The sequence below is a fragment of the Lithobates pipiens genome, unplaced genomic scaffold (genome assembly GCF_037356315.1).
Source record: "Lithobates pipiens isolate NorthernLeopardFrog02 unplaced genomic scaffold, aLitPip1_a1.2 Scaffold_16, whole genome shotgun sequence".
NCBI lineage: Eukaryota > Metazoa > Chordata > Amphibia > Anura > Ranidae > Lithobates > Lithobates pipiens.
Window position 1 is genome coordinate 656,730,298 of NW_027507748.1, and position 18,875 is coordinate 656,749,172.

At 41.5% G+C, this 18,875-nt stretch overlaps 1 protein-coding gene across 1 annotated transcript in view; it reads right to left on the bottom strand.

Annotated features, from left to right (window-relative positions):
• Positions 1-18,875, bottom strand: part of CNTN5 (contactin 5) — a 780,450-nt gene that overhangs the window by 468,088 nt on the left and 293,487 nt on the right. Inside the window, exons 8-10 of the mRNA XM_077484405.1 lie at positions 17,416-17,552; positions 13,556-13,685; positions 8,056-8,206 (exon numbers count right to left, since the gene is read on the bottom strand). Coding sequence (XP_077340531.1) covers positions 8,056-8,206; positions 13,556-13,685; positions 17,416-17,552 — 418 coding nt within the window. The remainder of the gene's footprint in view (positions 1-8,055; positions 8,207-13,555; positions 13,686-17,415; positions 17,553-18,875) is intronic.

The window sequence follows — 18,875 nt, forward strand, 5'->3', positions numbered from 1 at the left end:
TTATAGAGATCAGACCAAAATGAGGGACAAATGAGGAAGACAGAGGGACTGAGGGGCATTGTTCCAAATCAGGGACAGTTCCTCGAAATCAGGGACAGTTGGGAGCTATGCATTTATGAGAGCTGTCTTACCTGCCAAAAGAATTGTATTTTTGTCAATCCACTCCCCACTATACGGCACTGTTTACCAGGGTAAGGTAGACTTTCACTTACAGGTCTCCTTCCTAACTGCACATGACAGGAGAAGCAGCACCCTATGGCTCGTATTTCTGCCACTCTTTGGTTTCCTCTTATCCACATGCCCGTTGCACTGCGGAACACCTGACTGGCTTTGTGTGCTGCTTCCCCTTCTCTCTCTCTCTGTCTCTCTAAACCTTGCTGTACAGGGACTGTAATATAAACATGTGCAATTTGTTTCATTACAAACTGAAATTCAGACAAAATTTTCGTTATTCAAATATTAATATGTATCTTAATCTCTGAATCACAATAGTAACGCATTTCAACTAATCCAAAATTAATTATGATGAAACAATGAAATGTATTCGTATTCATATGTTTTCTTTGGAACTTTTGTTATTGTTTGAAGCATCCGAAAAACATAAAGACATCACTATGATCAAATTGATTTGGGTCCATTTAATTTTTATGTTTAATTAACATTTTTAATGATAAAAAATGCACCACATATTGCAATAAATTCAGTAAAGCAGATTTCACCTCCTCCGCTCCTCAGTGGTAACACTTGCATACAAGCTGAGAGACCGTTGGTCTGGAGACGTGAGTGGGCTGGAGGATGATGAATGGGAGGAAGCACTGGAGGCTTGCAAAAACGTGTCTACCAAGCTACAGTATCTGACCGCCTTACACAACTATACATCCTACATAGGACTTATCTGACTCTGATCCGACTAGCTAAATAAAAGCCTAACTACAACCCACTATGTCCCAGATGCAGTAGCCCTTATAGCACATTTTTTCACATCCTCTGGTCATGCCCAGCTATACAGGAATCCTGGATCCATATCGTGCAATTTATCCATGATGAAATGGGATCCCCTCTGAAGGTCTGCCCTAAACAGTGCCTACTGGGGATATTTCTGGATCCCAACTCTGACAAGTTTCACAAAATATTCCTCCAGGAATCACTCTTCACAGCTAGGCTACTCATAGCCAGAAGGTGGCTTCAATCTATGCCCCCGACACTCCAGGAATGGATGACTGCTATCAATAGGGTTGTTCCTTATAAAAAAGAAATATACGCCCATAGAGGCTGCCCGTCTAAATATGGCAAGATATGGGACCCCTGGTTAGGCTGCTACCTGTAATGTAATAGCTACATGATACTTTGAAGCACATCTGAGGCTCCTACCCCTCTTCCACACTAATTAATATACTATTTACTGTATTGTGCTTATGTCTGTGTCCACTTGATCCACATGTTATAGCAAGGTATGCTATGAATAACTTGCATGAGTACCCCTGCTGTTCCCCTACTTTACCAAATGTATACCAAATGATACCACAACGAAGTGTAAACTGTAAACTGCCTTTGTTTTTTCAATAAAACAATTTAATGTTTGTAAAAAAAAAAAAATAATAAAAAAAGCTGCTTTCACATCGTTGCAAAAATGTGGCAAAAAAGGCATATGCCCATAATTAACGGCTGGGTGAGAGATTTGCCGTTCTGACTGGACATTCCTGTAAAACCCATCCGAGCAAATGCTTCACCTCTGGGCCATTTATTCATTTATAGTGCAAAAAATAAAAAAATTCTGTGGTGATTAAATACCACTAAAATAAATCTCTATTTGTGTGAAAAAAGCTACAAATTTCATATGGGCACAGTGTTGCCTGAGTAATTGTCATTCAAAGTCCGACAGTACTGAAAGCTGAAATTGGCCTGGCCAGGAAGGGGGTGAAAGTGTATAGAGGTGGTTAAGCTCCAGGGGTGGAGTAAAACCTGTTGGGGTCATGGCCTGGTTGGAGCCTGGGCTGAGGCCCTCATACACCTCCTTACATGATTTTTTTGTGACATGAGAATTTTTGGACTTCCTTTGCCTACTTTGCTGTGTTTTTCCCTGTTTTTGTGTGGTGCGTTGTGTTTTTGCTGCTTTTGCATTGTGCTTTTTCCCTGGACATGTGATTGGATAAAACACTTCCCACAGGTGCATTGTGTTTTTGATGCATTTTGTACACAGAGCTGGCGACCAGCTCAGTGATTATAAACAGTCTAGCACTTATGAGCCTAAACATCCTAAATTCTTTTTTTTATGTTCCATTGACTTCAACAGTAGGTGTTCCACATAACAATTTGCATCTGCACCCAAGCTGTTACAAAAATGTCAAAGTCTCATAGCCAGGTCGCCTTTGTATTGTACACTATGGATAATCCAAGACAGATAATCCTTGGTGGCTGTAGGCATCACTTTTATTGTTAATGAATATTGAAAATATTATACACATGTACACAACTGGAGTCAATATACATACGGTAATTATATAGCACTATACCAAAAACATGGGAAACACAACACCTGGCAGGTTTATTGTAAATGTGAAATTGGTTAAAAGATGTTGTTTGCGGAGCCCTTAAGGATTAATGAGGGCTCCAGGAAGACAAGTCAAAGGTATGTAAAGGCACCTTATGATGTCTTTACAACAGTGCTGGATCTTTTTCACAAAGGGATAGTTGATGTAAATTTTAATTACATGCTATGTTTCTATGTTTTGTCCTTAATTTGAAACTCCTCTGCACTGCTTTTCTCCTGAAGGTTTTGTGATCTGCACTCCCATACATTATGCATCACAGGTAGCTCTAATTACCAATGGTTATAGACCATCTATAATATAATAGACCATGGGTGCTCAACTTTTTGAACAGCAAATGCCACTTAAAAGATTTGGTAACCGGTCCTGGGTCACAATAAACTATGGTGTTTTACCACCCTCCAAACTGCAAAAATATTCAAGCTTTCACTGTCCTGAGGCCCCTATAAGGTTGCTTTCACACTGATGTGGTGCAGTTTACCCGCACTGCATGTACATCGCAGTGCATCTGTGGCTTTCAGAGAGGTTAGCTGCACTGAGCTACTGACCTCTATTATATCTTGCAGGTGTGGTGCACTTTCTGAAAGCCCACCAAAACTTCTACATTCAGAACCAAACTCACAGGATATAATAGAAGTCTATGGCTCAGTGCAGCTAACCCGCAGGAAAGCCGCAGCTGCACTGTACTGCACCTGCGGGTCAGTGTGAAAGTAGCCTAATAACCCTTTTTTATGCCCACTGCAGAAGTGCAGTGTATGCGATATTAAAGTGGTAGTAAACTCTTTTTCCATATTTTGACCTACAGGTAAGCTTATAATAATATATTCTATTATTATTATTATTATAATATATAATAATACCTGTAGGTAAAATGTATATCTCCTAAATGTGCACCGTTTAGGATATATTCTAGCAAGTAGCAGCTGGTGAAATCACAGACGCATGCTCTCTGAAGGAGCAGCATACCCGTGCCGTTCCTTCAGAGCTGTGTGCCTCTGCTGAAATGTCATCGCTGCTTGTCCAGTCAGGCGGTCAGAGTCCCCAAACCTGGAAGGAAGACCGGGTGAAATTGGAAGCCTCAGCAGTGGTGACAGCATGCCGCTGGAGGGTTTTGCCCTAAGGTAAATCTTTCATAATGTGCTAGTATGTGATGCATACCAGCACATTATGCCTTTACCTTGTAGTTGAGCTTGCTAACCTGCAATCCCAGATTGTGGGCATGTGCTTCCCTGGTGTGAGGTCACAGGCCACATCAGATGGCTCTGCAGGCCACATGTGGCCCATGGGCCATGGGTGGAGCACCCCTGATCTAGGGTGCTTCAAACGACTCTATTTTCTGTGTATCCAGGGCCACTGTGTGTCAATAGATCATCCATAGCAAGTAAACTAAACTAAACTAAAAAACACACAACAAATATTTGCTCATAGGGGTGCTATCTATGGCATGAGAACATGAGGTGACAGCTTGTCATTTAAAAGTTAACACATGTTTACTTTTGAAGTGGATCTTGCAATAACTGTACAAGTCTTCTTAAATGCATTCATAAAATGTCACAATATACAGCAACAGTACATATAGTATACATTTTTTAAACTGTACCCTTAATTATTAAAAAAGTAGTAATTGAGATCAAGGCAGGCTTTTGTGCCTAGGCACAGTCCCGCATGGTTTATCTAGAAACAACATAGTGTGAACATGTCATCTAAGTATGCTGAAGGCAGGATAAAATACTTTATCAACTTTCTAGTAATCACCAGCAGGTAACAAGGTATGAAGCAGCAGTGGGGTTAATAACGTTGAGACTGTTGGGAGTTGGTTGGTCAAAGTGTAAGCCCACGTACACACGGTCGGAGATTTTGCCAACCAAATCCGTCGGATTTTGCCCGTCGGATTTAGTCCGACGGATTGTGTCCGAAACTGTTGCATACACACGGTCGGGCCAAGTTGGTGAAAAATCCGATCTTTCAGAACGTGATGACGTAATTTAGTTACGATGGCACTACATTCAGGCTAGTAGCCAATAGCTTTGATGTAGGAATTTGATCTGAGCATGCGTGGCACTTGGTCCGATGAAAATGCTCTACACATGATCGGATTAGGTCCGTCCGGCCCAGTTGGTCGGGAAATATTTCCAACATGTTGGAAAATTGGGTCGGACGGAGATTCGGACGGAATCAGTCCGATGCATACCACACACAGTCGGATTATCTGACGACACGGTCCGATAAGACTCATTCCGACGGATTCTCCGACCGTGTGTACAAGGGCTTAGAAGAAGCATTGAGACTAAGTTGTGTGTAAGTAATAGATTTTTTTACACTGGTTGGTCAAAAAGTAAGCCTGAAGCGTTTAGCTGGGTTAGAAAACATGTATACGAAGAGCCAAAAACATAAAGACTGGACTGCAGACAATGGGACCAACATAATTAGGTTATTCTAGGGCCAATATCTTAGCCCAGGGCATAGATGCTTGACTTGGGTGATGCCTGAGATGTCCCATCTGGGGAGAAAAGAAGACTGGTAGCTTACACAAAGCTGACTTTTCCTTCTCTCAGTAGCTGAAAGGACATATTTGGTCAATGAGTAATGCCGGCCATACACGATGCGAATTCCGAACGAAAATCCGAGCGAAAATAAAATCGACCGATTTTCGTATCGTTAGTGTGGTATGCGCGACATGCGATTTTCGTACGACAGGGCAAATTGGCAAATCCAACATGTTGGTTTTTTTTTCAAAAATCGTCCAAAAATCGTATCGTTAATGGCAGAGTTGGACGATTTGACATAAGAAAATGAACTGCGCACGATCTCTGGAAAGTATAAAACAACGAACGAATGGTCGAACGCAACACGGAATAAAAAAAACCCGTTAAAACATAGTGTTTTAACGTACGATTTTCGTACTTAATTGATGGCACATTCGCATGTTGTTGTGAGTGCCGCTTTCGTTTATCGCTCGACGGGTCGTTCGGAATTCGCATCGTGTATGGCCGGCATAAGTAGCAGCAGTGGGACTTGGCTGTGTGTAATTGATGGATCTTTTTACGCTGATTGGCCAAAGTGTAGGTGTGAGGGACTTAGCTGTGTTGAACATACATACAAAAAGCCAAGAACCTGCAGACACCGGGAAAAACATATCTAGGTTTTTTTTTTATGGCCAACATTCTAGTCCAGAACATAAATGTTGACACTGGGTGATGCCTAAACAAACATTGTCCCTTCTGTGGAAAAAGGAAGACTGGTAGCTTACTGGTAGCTTACACAAAGTTGGCTTCTCTTTCTCTGAGTAGCTAAAAGATCCAGAGGAAGAAAGGAAAATATGTGCTTCTAGGGAGAGAGGAGTAAAGTAAGCCTGTTGACTTTTACAGTTAAAATAAAACATCTAAGGCTTTTGAATAAAGGTGTGATGCGCTAATTACAAAACATTCAAATAGCCACAACAAAACTGAAAATGTGCAATTATAGAGCTATATAAAGTGCAACCGTGCATAGATCAATCAGAGAACATCCCTATACATATATGTCAATGAGTTAAAAAACCATGCCGGTGATTGATAAGTGCAAAAAAACACACAAAAAAACACATAAATATTTAACGTAAAAAATAAGATATAAGATATATGCACGTGTTCAGCGTGTAATATATATATACAAAGAAAAAATAAATAAATATTAAATCGTGATTTGTGTAAAATGTCCCATACACAATCAAATCAAAACGTGCAATTCGGTAAGCACACTCAATTAAACGTGCAATGTGCTGGGTAATGAGTCCATTCGTGGTGATCCGTGCAGGTGGTGTAAATGCTATATAATTACCTCACTGCTGTGGGTAACACAGCAAAAATAGTAATGGACACAAATTTTAAACGTGCAATTCAGTAGGCACACGAGATTAAACGTGCAACGTGCTGGGTGATAGATCCATCCGTGATGGTCCGTGCAGATAGTGTTAATACTATGCAATTACCTCACTGCTGTGAGTAACACAGCAAAAGATAGTAATGGGCACCAAGGTGATTGCAGGGATGGCTGTATAAACGAATTTTCTTTAGGAGACTTCTTATGGCTTCCTCATGGATGGTAGGTAAACTCAGAGAAATGAATCAGAGAAAACCGCCATAGTGTAGTTGTTTTTTTAAAATATAGCAATTTATTTAAATGATTTAAAACTACTCACAAGTGAAGCAGGAAAAATAGGCACATACGACAAACAGCAAATAAAACCGGATACGAACGTCACTTCCGGGCGTCCTACGCGTTACGTCGTCAAGACTTCATCCCAGTTGAAGTCTTGACGACGTAACGCGTAGGACGCCCGGAAGTGACGTTCGTATCCGGTTTTATTTGCTGTTTGTCGTATGTGCCTATTTTTCCTGCTTCACTTGTGAGTAGTTTTAAATCATTTAAATAAATTGCTATATTTTAAAAAAACAACTACACTATGGCGGTTTTCTCTGATTCATTTCTCTGAGTTTACCTACCATCCATGAGGAAGCCATAAGAAGTCTCCTAAAGAAAATTCGTTTATACAGCCATCCCTGCAATCACCTTGGTGCCCATTACTATCTTTTGCTGTGTTACTCACAGCAGTGAGGTAATTGCATAGTATTAACACTATCTGCACGGACCATCACGGATGGATCTATCACCCAGCACGTTGCACGTTTAATCTCGTGTGCCTACTGAATTGCACGTTTAAAATTTGTGTCCATTACTATTTTTGCTGTGTTACCCACAGCAGTGAGGTAATTATATAGCATTTACACCACCTGCACGGATCACCACGAATGGACTCATTACCCAGCACATTGCATGTTTAATTGAGTGTGCTTACCGAATTGCACGTTTTGATTTGATTGTGTATGGGACATTTTACACAAATCACGATTTAATATTTATTTATTTTTTCTTTGTATATATATATTACACGCTGAACACGTGCATATATCGTATATCTTATTTTTTACGTTAAATATTTATGTGTTTTTTTGTGTGTTTTTTTGCACTTATCAATCACCGGCATGGTTTTTTAACTCATTGACATATATGTATAGGGATGTTCTCTGATTGATCTATGCACGGTTGCACTTTATATAGCTCTATAATTGCACATTTTCAGTTTTGTTGTGGCTATTTGAATGTTTTGTAATTAGCGCATCACACCTTTATTCAATTACCTTTACCAGTGAGAGACAACTCATTTAGTGATTGCTGCTTTTTTTTCATTTGCTATTCTCGCCCTCTCCTATCTTTTCCATAGAGCGCGGAAGTCTCTATATATACTCAACATCTAAGGCTTGGTCAGGTAAAGGGCAGGCACAGGTCACTTGTACTCGTTTTTGGAAGAGATATAAATACGAAAAGTTCAACTTGCGGCAGAGTTACACAGTATAGATTACCTACATATGTGCACAAAGTAACTGCAGCAATCGGAAAGGTGCCCAGGAAAACAATAACATCTCATAACAGATTAATTATAGAAGTAAAGTTGACAGTTTCTAACCTCTTGTTCTGCCTCACAGCTCTGTCACCCTTCATCCAGTAGATGGTTGGCTTGGGAGATGCCTGTGGTTTACACTCCATAATGACTTCCTTGCCCTTGGTGATGATTATTGTTTTTTGCCGTTGGTTGAGCTCGAATGAGGGAGCGGATGCTGTTAAGCGAAAACATATGAAAATAACAATCACAGATCTAAATCACAATAAATCCCCCACTGTTTTTTCGTGCATTGCTGTTCCGTGCTTTTATAGAATGTTTATGCAAAGACAGCTCTCTTTTTAGGTGCTTTCAAAGAACTATACAAAGCAGTCTTTATACATTTTGTTCGGAGATCTGAAATCAAATGCAAAGGTTATCTGCAAAGCAGCATTTTCTGTGTGTGTTCATGTACAGAGTGGTGATGTAGGCATTATCACAAGCTCAGTTTAACCACTTCAGCCCCGGAAGGATTTACCCCCTTCCTGATCAGAGCATTTCTGGGCTTTGGCACTGTGACGTTTTAGCTGACAATTGCGCGGTCGTGCAACGTTGTACCCAAACAAAATTGATGTATTTTTTTTACCATAAATAGAGCTTTCTTTTGGTGGTATTTGATCGCTTCTGCTGTTTTAATTTTTTGCGCTATAAACAAAAAAAACTAAAATTTTGAAAAAAAGCAATATTTTTTACTTTTTGCTATAATACACATCCCCAAAAATACATAAAAAAACTAATTTCTTCCACAGTTTAGGCTGATATGTATTCTTCTACATATTTTTGGTTAAAAAAAAATCACAATAAATGTATATTGATTGGTTTGCGCAAAAGTTATAGCTTCTACAAAATAGGGGATAGATTTATGCATTTTTATTATTTTTTTTACTAGTATTGGAGGCGATCTGCAATATTTATCATGACTGCAACATTGCAGCAGACAGATCGGACACCTTTGATACTATTTTGGGAACATTGACATTTTTACAGCGATCAGAGCTAAAAATAGCCACTGATTACTGTATAAATGCCCCTGGTAGGGAAGGGGTTAAACTCTAGGGGGCGATCAAGGGGTTAAGTGTGTTCCCTTAGTGTGTTCTAACTGTGGGGGGGATGGGCTCACTACAACATGACAGAGATCACTGCTCCCGATGACAGGGAGCAGTAGATCCCTGTCATATTGTTAGGCAGAACAGGGAAATGCCTTGTTTACATAGGCATCTCCCCGTTCTGCCTCTTCTCACCATTGAGTTTGCATGACCCACGGGCACACGCCCGCTAGTCTTCAATTTCAAAGGGACATACAGGTACGCCCTTTTGCCTGCCCGTGCCATTTTGCTGACGTAAATCGGCGCGCGGCGGTCGGCATGTGGTTAATATGGACGGTATTGTTTACTAATATATTGTTGATTGTTTTTAGCTATTATATCACGCTGCATGTGCACAAAGAAAACAAGAGTCTCATGGAATATGTCCCTTTTAGCAAGTTTGGGATTCATTTTGGTACTAGTATGCATGTTGATTCAGGCACAGAGCTTTCCTAAGCAGCCAATATATGCTTATACAGAGACCCTACCCCACTTGAGCCACACATTGTGCTGGGACTGTAATAGGGAAGAACCCAGAGGTAACCCAGCCTTCTAGAAGTGTATATCAACACAGAAACATACATTGAATTCCCAGAAGTGGGCCTGTCAGTGGAGCTAAAGAACCCTTGAATAGACATAAGCCATGCCAGCAGGGGAGTTGGGTGGAAGATGGAGAAGCAGTGCTGATGAAAGCTGTCTCAGTGGCCCTTGAGGGACCCCTTACTGAGGAGCTTGGGGGGCTGGCCTGGAAGGATCCTACCACAGGAGGCAGTGGTGGGACCCTAACTGGAGAGGCAGCAGAGACAGCAAGGAGAGACAGTGAGTAGATCAGCACAGTGCAGGGACAGACAAGGGGAGAGACTGCCAGCTGTAGCAGAGCTCTCTTGAAGACAGAGGTCTACATGGCTGTGTCATTTCTGAGGACTGGGAAGATCAAAGCAGCCAGGTTCGGCTGGTGACAGCCAGGAGGGGTAGCAAATTTCTGCAAGCAATGTAACTGGGATCAGTGACCACAGGGAAGCAGAAGGTGATGTTGAATGTTGTTCACTCCTTATGTGTTACTTTGTCAAGAGACTGAAAGTTCCTGGCTGTAATGGGCTGTTGCTGAACTGACGATAGACTGTTAGTTCCCTCAGGAGTGAGCCAGCAGAAGCTGTACAAAGAGGAACCAAGGTTGTTCAGCTGGAAGGAAGTAGAGGAGACTGTAAATAGGGAGGAATTGTCCCTGAATTGTTGTCACGCTGGCCATCCCATAATCTCTTACCCCATCCAAGTTATTATCCCCTAATAAAACTACAAAAAGAAGCCAAAGACTGATTTCTGCGTCTGGATGAAAGAAGAAAATTCTGCGTGTCTGGCCATGTAGCAGTGGGCAACCCTGACTTCAGCAACTCCTATAGGGGTAGTGCTACATGTGGGGTCAGGAGATTAGTAGTTTATGTAAGCAAATATTTTTTGCTTCCAGTTCAACTCATACGTAGTGATAAGGACACCACATTTTTGGCAAGATCGATATGTTCTGCACATGCTGAAAATGTTCTTAGGCTGAAAATAAAACATAATGTCCTCCACAAGATCTAAGGACTGGTAAGCTGCAATATATTCAATTGTTTGGTCTTAGTTTTAGTAATAATTTCCACATATTCTTTTCTATCCCATCCTATCACACATGCCTTTGCATTTGCTAATGCCCCGTACACACGAGCGGATTTTCCGTCGGAAAAAACTTGGATGGTTTTTCCAACGGAATTCCGCACAAGCTTGGCTTGCATATAGACGGTCACACAAAAGTTCTCTGAACTTTCGACCGTCAAGAACCCGGTGACGTACAACACTACCACGGGCCGAGAAAATTAAGTTCAATGCTTCCGAGCCTGCGTCAAATTGTTTCCAAGCATGCATAGGAATTTTGCACGTCGTAATTTGTACAGACGATCAGAATTTCCGATCAGAACTTTTTCCGACCGAAAAATTTAGACCATGCTCTCAATCTTTTGCTGGCCGAAATTCCGGCAGCAAAAGTCTAATGGAGCATACACACAATCGCATTTTCTGACCAAAAGCTCTCATCGGACTTTTGCTGGCGGAATTTCCGATCGTGTGTACGGGGCATTAGAGGTAGAAGAAGGAAGGGGAAAATAATCAAACTTGATTTCAGGGTTTAAGTCTTTCTTAAGAACTTTATTGCTCATAAAGGGAAAATCAATAAACCTTTGGTGACTTAACTCTAAACTAAATTTTTGATACATCAATCACTCTAAAATATCAAATATAGCACAACTCTGTTTTTTCTTTTTCTTTATATTTGAAAAGACTCTTATGATTTTCATGATTTCTTTTTTTGTTGTCCTGTAACTTCTCCCTATCCTCCAGTGATGCCCCTCGCTGCTATTAGTGTAGAGCAGTGCAATGCTCTGGTCATATGCTCTGCTCTATGTGTACTACTATTTCTATAGAGCTGAATGTGTCTGCAGGTAGATGTGTAGTCCATCTTGGAGGGGGCAGGAAAGGGTGGCTATGTTCACATATACAAGGGGGGGGGAACATATAGAATGAATGTAGCCACCCTAAAACAGGAAGCCTGAGAACAGCTGAATAAAAAAAACTTGCATTTGAGAGATGAAACAAAGGAAGAGAGAGACAGAAAGTACATTCTACTTATATTTAAAGATATTGCATTTATATTATTTTATAAAAAGTGTGAGTTTAGTGTCACTTTAGAGATCACCTGTACTCCATTTTAAACATTTAACAGTAAAGTCGCAGTATGCCAGTCATTGTCTTTATAAGCCAAATACTTTTCTTCTGTGTTCCTCAATCATGGCTACGTTCTGTTTCACAATCTAATCAAACTGCCCTACTGACTATGAGGACAGTCTCCCTGGATAGGAGGATAATAGTAGATGAAGCTTATCCATGATCCATGATCTCAGGGAAAGTTAAAGGGATTGTAAGGTAAACATTTTATACTTACCTCCACTGTGCAGCTCGTTTTGCACAGAGTGGCCCTGAACCTGCTCTTCTGGGGTCCCTCGGCGGCTGTCTCTGCTTCTTCCCACAGGTACTTTTCACGTTCATGCGAGCTCCATCGCATGGTGAGAAGCACCTGCGGGCACGCTCCCATGATACAGCCTGCGGGTATAGCCGCTTGCTGTATCACACGGCTCCGCCCCCCCTGGCGCGCCACGTCATTGGATGTGATTGACAGCAGCGCGAGACAATGGCTGCACTGCTTTCAATCCATCCAATCAGCAGCCAAGCTGAGCGGCGAAGAGGACGGCGGGGGCGAGCGCAGGACTTTCGAGGGGTCAGGTAAGTAAAATGGGGGGATTGGGGGTGCCGGCACTGTGAGATGTTTTTTCACCTTAATGCATAGAATGCATTAAGGTGAAAAAACATTTTCCTTTAAACCCCTTTAAGGTTCAGTAAGTAGGACTAAGGCCGGGTTCACACCGCTGCGATGCGGGAACGCCGCGAATCCGCTGCGTTTTCCCGCATCGCATTACTCCCGCCGGCAGTTCACACTGCCCTATGCGGACGGCTGGGAGTGTCAATGATATGTTAATGACACCCCCAGATCCGTCCGCATATCGCAGTGCGATCTGCCGACTCGCACAGGAATCGGATCGCATGGTGTGAACCCCCATGCGATCCGATTCTGTTGCGGACCAAAAAAAGGGTCCCGTGCGAGTTTGCTGCGGGAGCGATGCGAATTCAGCCATACTATCTGTATGGCTGAACTCGCATCGCTACGGAGATCGGATGTGATTTGCGGTGCGAATCACATCCGGATCTCCCCCCGCAGCAGTGTGAACCCAGCCTAATGTTGTACTCACACTGGGACTGGTTTAATTGAACCATGTCAGATTTTGGTTGTCCCTCCCTCCCTACTTTCCTGCTGGTCTGCACTCACACTGGGCTATAAGGAAGTATTCCCGGGCACACCTTATTCTAACCAGCCCACAGTATTCAATGCTTGAGTACATTGTCATCTATGTACAGTTCTGTGCTCTGCCACAGTTTGCACTGACACTACTGGACCACAAGTGAACCAAGCCTGAGACCACTTTTGTTTGATTGTATGTTTAACTAATACTGGGCATGATTCGGAGCACTCATGCTACACAAACGAACTAGGCTAAGGCAGTGATAGGAACTTGTTAAAGTGCCAGTGTGAGTGCACCCTAAATCAGAATGGAGCACAGAACTTCCTCTAGCTAATAAAGGAAATAGCAGACATCTGGTGGTGTTTACTAGAAGGCAAGACCTTTTACTTTTAAAAGTTTAAATTAGTATAAGTTCACCTAAAATTCTGTAAGAGGTAAAATCGTGTAGAAGATGCAATGTTCACCCTTGTTTTTCAGAACCCCTTAATACTGTGTCCTTCATCAAAAATGCAGCAGATAAATGTATCTTTAGTTAAGAAATAGCATCTGACTTACCCAGAACCTTAAGCTCAGCGCTTCCATAGATGATCCCATAAATATTCTCCGCTAGGCATTGGTACATGCCGGCATCTGACTGACTGATGTTGTGAATTGTCAACATGCCATTAACCATTTCAAGTCTGTTCTGTAATAGATATCACAAATGGTGTATAACAAACATGTACTTAGCTCACTTGATTATGATCATTATAATACTATAATGTATACATTTCATAAAACTCAACTGTTTTGCCACATACACACGACCGGACTTTCCGGCAGACTAGGTCCGAAGGAATTAGTCTGCCGGAGAATCCGATTGTGTGTGGGCTAGTCCGATCGTTTAAAAAAAAAAAAAAAATCTGATGGACCTAGAAATAGAACATGTTTCAAATCTATCCGACGGACTCAATTCCAACGGACTAAAAGTGGGAAAACCATTTGTGTGCTGGTCCAGCCGACCAAATACGACGCAAGGGAAGCTATTGGCTACTGGCTATTGAACTTCCTTGTTTAGTCCCGTTTACGTCATCATGTTCAAAATGAATGGACTTATGGACGGGCTTAGTCCGTTCGTGTGTGGCCAAGTCCGTTTGTTCGGAAAGTCCGTGGGAACTCCGCCAAAAGTCCGTCGGGAAGACCGTCGGACCTAGTCTGCCTGAAAGTCCGGTCGTGTGTAAATGGAATTACTAATTTTATCATGATGCTAGGACAAACCTTTTCCCGCTTTTTAATGATATCCCAGAGCAGATCTAAAAAGCCTCTTGATCACTAAATACATACAGTGGGGAAAATAATTGTTTTTCAGCCTCTGTCTCAGGAGATTTGGAGTGGGGTTTGGTGATGTCATTACTGTTCTCTGCTCTCCTTGCTGGAGGGAAAGCTGTAACGGATGAACCACAGTGCAAGGATCGCTCTGCTTCAGTTTCTATCATTCTGTGGATCTGTGCTTTCTCTTAATTTCCTGCTGTTTATTGATTATTAACCCACTTGTCATCAGATTACCAGTCATCATGTGTGCAGCTCTGAGAAGAGGAAGCAATGCCCTGCCTCTACCGAAATGGCTGTCCCCACACAGAGAAAAAGTGCAATATAAGGCATATGTCAGTAGCAGCGGAAGCATCAGTTGTGGGGAGGTCACAAGCATCACTGGTGACTATTCCTTTGTCCTCTGACTGACTTTTCTGAGAACAAAGTTCCAAAGTACAGGTCCACTTTAGATTAAACCCTTTCTAAACTGCCAATTTCCTTCTGAAATGTCTAATTGCTTGATGGTTAGGCTGAGCTACTGCCTTCAATGCTTACTGAGTTCCTAAGCCAGAATTGGTATGCAGATCATACAAGTTAGAGAAAAGTCATAAATCCTCTTCTCCTTTTTCTGGGTTAGTAATTCAAAATATTGAAGCCAGAGGGTCAGCATGACAGCCGGCAATGAGCAAAAATGAAAGGTCAGCAATGGAATCCTCCATGTTTCCCTTATGGAAGTTTTAATATAATAAATTATATAATAAAATGTAACATAACACTGTATGTGTGGTTTAATAGGTTTTGTTGGTGTGTGACTCAGGTGTTCATCTGTCAACCGAAGAATGCCTACATTTTTCAGTAATTAGTTCCTTTGGGTCTCAACTCTTAACAATATCTAAGTGATGCTCATTTCTTCCATATAAAATCAGAATTCTGTTAATCTCTAGTTGACCATGCTACCATGTTTCTCTCTCTCTGTTACCTCTGAAATTATTTTAGTGTTCATTACCACGTTTTTCTTGAAATGTCAATGCACTTTTGTTATGGATTGTTCCAAACATCCTTGTACATGAGTCATAACTCACCCATAAATGGGAAGGGATGCAGAAGTTACAGGAGACATTTTGGACATCCGAATGGTATTTGTTTGAGATCAAATCTCAAAAAAACAGGTCTTTTGAATGAAATCTGAGTTCAGTTACTGATGTACTGCAATCTTGATATGTGTGGTTACTTTTAGCCCTTTGACTTACAGCAGTCAACATTGCATCAAGGAATACTAAGTTGCTTGAATAGGTGGAAAACAGCCCTTCCAGATTACCATGCATTTGGCTCACCAGAAGGAGATTATAAATTTGAAAAATTATAAAAAAAATATATAAATTAGTATGAAATTCATATTAAAGTTATTAATATTATTTCGGAAGATTTGGATTCATTCGTTATGTTATGATTCAGAGATTGTGATGGCTTCACCTCCATTCAACCTAAACAGAATAAATAAGATTCATCTTATTTCACTTATATCTTACTGTAACTATTTAGGCCCTATTTATATCCAGAGTTTTGTGATCTCAGTCAAAATCAGTGTGATTCTGCCTGCGATCCCCAATCGCAATGCAATAATGATAAAACGCACCACGTGTGTTCAGGTTCCATGTACTTTCAATTGTTGCAAAACTGCCGGTGTTTAGGTGTCATTGAAAATGAATGGCACCCAAACACGCGTGGTGCGCTTTTGTCAATTTTGCAGTGCAATTTGGGATTGTGGGCAGAATCGCAGTAATTCTGCCTGAGATCAGAAAACGCAAGATGTGAACAGTACTTTATTGCGCTGTTCTCATTTATATGTATTATGTAGTGCATTTTGTATAATTCATGCTATGCTTACTAAAAACAAATGTATCTGAATCCATTTGAATCATTCGTTATTTTTGATGCTTCGAGCATTAACAAAAAGACCAAACTATCGCATCATGTCATCGGAACGAAACAAATGAATCTGTTGTTTTTGTTATCATTTATTTTGGATTTGTTGAAATCTGTATTGTGATTGTAAATAATTTGATCTGTAACGGAACAAATCACACATGTCTAAGCCCTTGTACACATGGTCGGAGATTCTGACGGAATGTGTCCGATCGGCCGTTTTGTCAGATATTCCGACTGTGTGTGGTCTACATCGGACTGTTTCCGTCGGAGTATCTGACGGACCAAGTTTTCCAACTTGTTGGTAAAATTTTCAGACAAAATGCTCCGATTGGACATACTCTGATCATGTTTAGAGAATTCCGATCGGACAAAGTGCCACGCATGCTCAGATCAAATTCCTACACCAAAGCTATTGGCTACTAGCGTGAACGTAGTCCCGTTGTAACGAAATAACGTAATCACGTTGGATTTTCCGACAACTTTGTCCGATCGTGTGTATGCAACAGTTTCGGACAAAATCCGTCGGACAAAATCCGACGGATTTGGTTGTCAGAATCTCCGACCGTGTGTACAAAGGCTAATGGGCATCATGCAACCTGGAAGACTAATTGCAGCAGCAGGATGGAGTGATGAGACTTCTGGGCTTGCATTTCTTTCAGGGCTAGGCTCTTAAGAAGACTTCCAGACGAAAGATTTTTTTTAGTTTCTAGTGTTGATTGGAGCACTGTACAGATGGCATGTTGGACCCCTCCTGACCTGGACTGTTGCACTATGTGTGGAGCAATGGTGTAGATGTCTAGCATGCTCCCAGCAAAGTAGAACAATACAAATAAAAAATTATATGGCTGCAGCCTGACTGCATTACAGTAATAAAGATATAAATCTTCACTATAAAGACAGGTCGGAAATGCAAGCTCTCATATTTGTATCCTCTCAATAACAGGGGACTTGTACAAGCAGCATAGTACAGAGGTGAGGCTCTCTCTCTTTCCTTAAAACTGGAATGCAGTTGGTTGCAATGGTTATCTGGACCTTGATTACTTTTTTTACACAAACCTGTATTTTGGATTCAAAATAAAGTGACAGCTTTGCAGAGAAGCGAGTGCACGCTTGACAGTTCCATCCATAATAACATTTTATTGGCAGGGACATGGTAAAAGTAGTGAGAATCCTTAATTAACCTGAGCGCACAGTACCTGGGGTAGCAAGGGGAGTCCATTCTTTAGCCAGCGATATATGGGCCTTGGCTTTCCAGATGCTTTACACTCCCAGCGGAGCTGATCTCCACTGTCTAACTGCGTATCATTAATCTTCTCTATCCACTGTGGCTGGGCTGTTGCAGAGAAGAAAAAAAGTAAAGTTATGTTCTAATGAAGCGCACAGAAAATAAAAACACTTGATCCGTTATTAATTGGGACAAACAATCAGGCACACAGAAAGTGACATTGCGCTAAAGCAAATAGCGGAAACAGTCTCTGTCAAGGATTATTGGGGAAGTTTCTTTTTTTAATAAAGCAACACAAATGAGTAACCAAGAAGATATGAGCTTTATGTTCTGGCCAGTGGTTACTGATTTCCCCAGGCCATCTTAATGTCCCATCCAATTTAAAGTAAACCTGTTGTTAAAGTTTTAGTTGTCAAACTAACTTTTGCAGTAGGCCGCATCAGATGTCAATCGGTAGACTTTACTTGTCAGAATGCTACTGCAAAGTGCTCTGGGAGACACAGAAAATGGAGCATTCATAATATGCTGTGGAGTAAGGACAGCTGTGACTAACTACCAGGGATCCCCTTCTATACAGCCCTATTTAGTACCTGCCAGTAACATTTGGAATTAAGCAAAGTACACTGAGCAGAGAGCAGTGAGTGAGTTTTCACTTTGGCCCCAATGTCTGCGAAATTCAAGATATTTTGGCTATCTTTTGCTAAAATGCATTAAAGTTAATGGAGAAGAAAAAATTAAGTCTTTTATTTTGTGTTAAAGGTGAAGTGTGGGAATCACAAAAATAAACATACATTTTCACCTATATGGCTGCAGCATCGATCAGGTGCTGTAGTTGTCCTCCGCCAGCTCTAAGACCAAAAACTGCACAATCACATGACCACTGATCGCTCAGTTCTCAATCTTCACTGAGCAAAGAGCAGTCTCTGCTCTGCCCCTCCAGCGCTCACAGGAGTGCCAGGTTGTGGAGGGGCGAGATTGGCTGTCTCAGACTTTCAGTGGTGCACTGTGGGGCCTATCCAGCTGCTGGATGGATCCCAAACTTAAATTCAGGATCATTCCCTGAGTCTAGGCTGACTCTGACCTCAGCCGGCAGCAGAAATAATAGCACTTCTGTGACCCATGGTCTATGGTCAAAAAAAAAGCTTTGGCTATATTGCTCTTTTAATGGGCTTAAAGCCAAAGCCAAATTCCAGGCACAAAAAAAAATCTACCTTTGCAGTGCCCCCTCCACAGTGTAAGGGTTCTGCCCTCCCCCCATTGGGAGAGCACAATAGCCCCATGGAAGGGATTCTCTCAACAACACTGACTGTGTTGATAGGGGAATCATCACACCGTCTATGGGAGTCAATCCCAAAGTAGACCTATTTGCATCCCCTTGCAACTTCAAGATCAAGAAGTATTACACTCTGGGCTGTTGCAACCAGGCCTTCG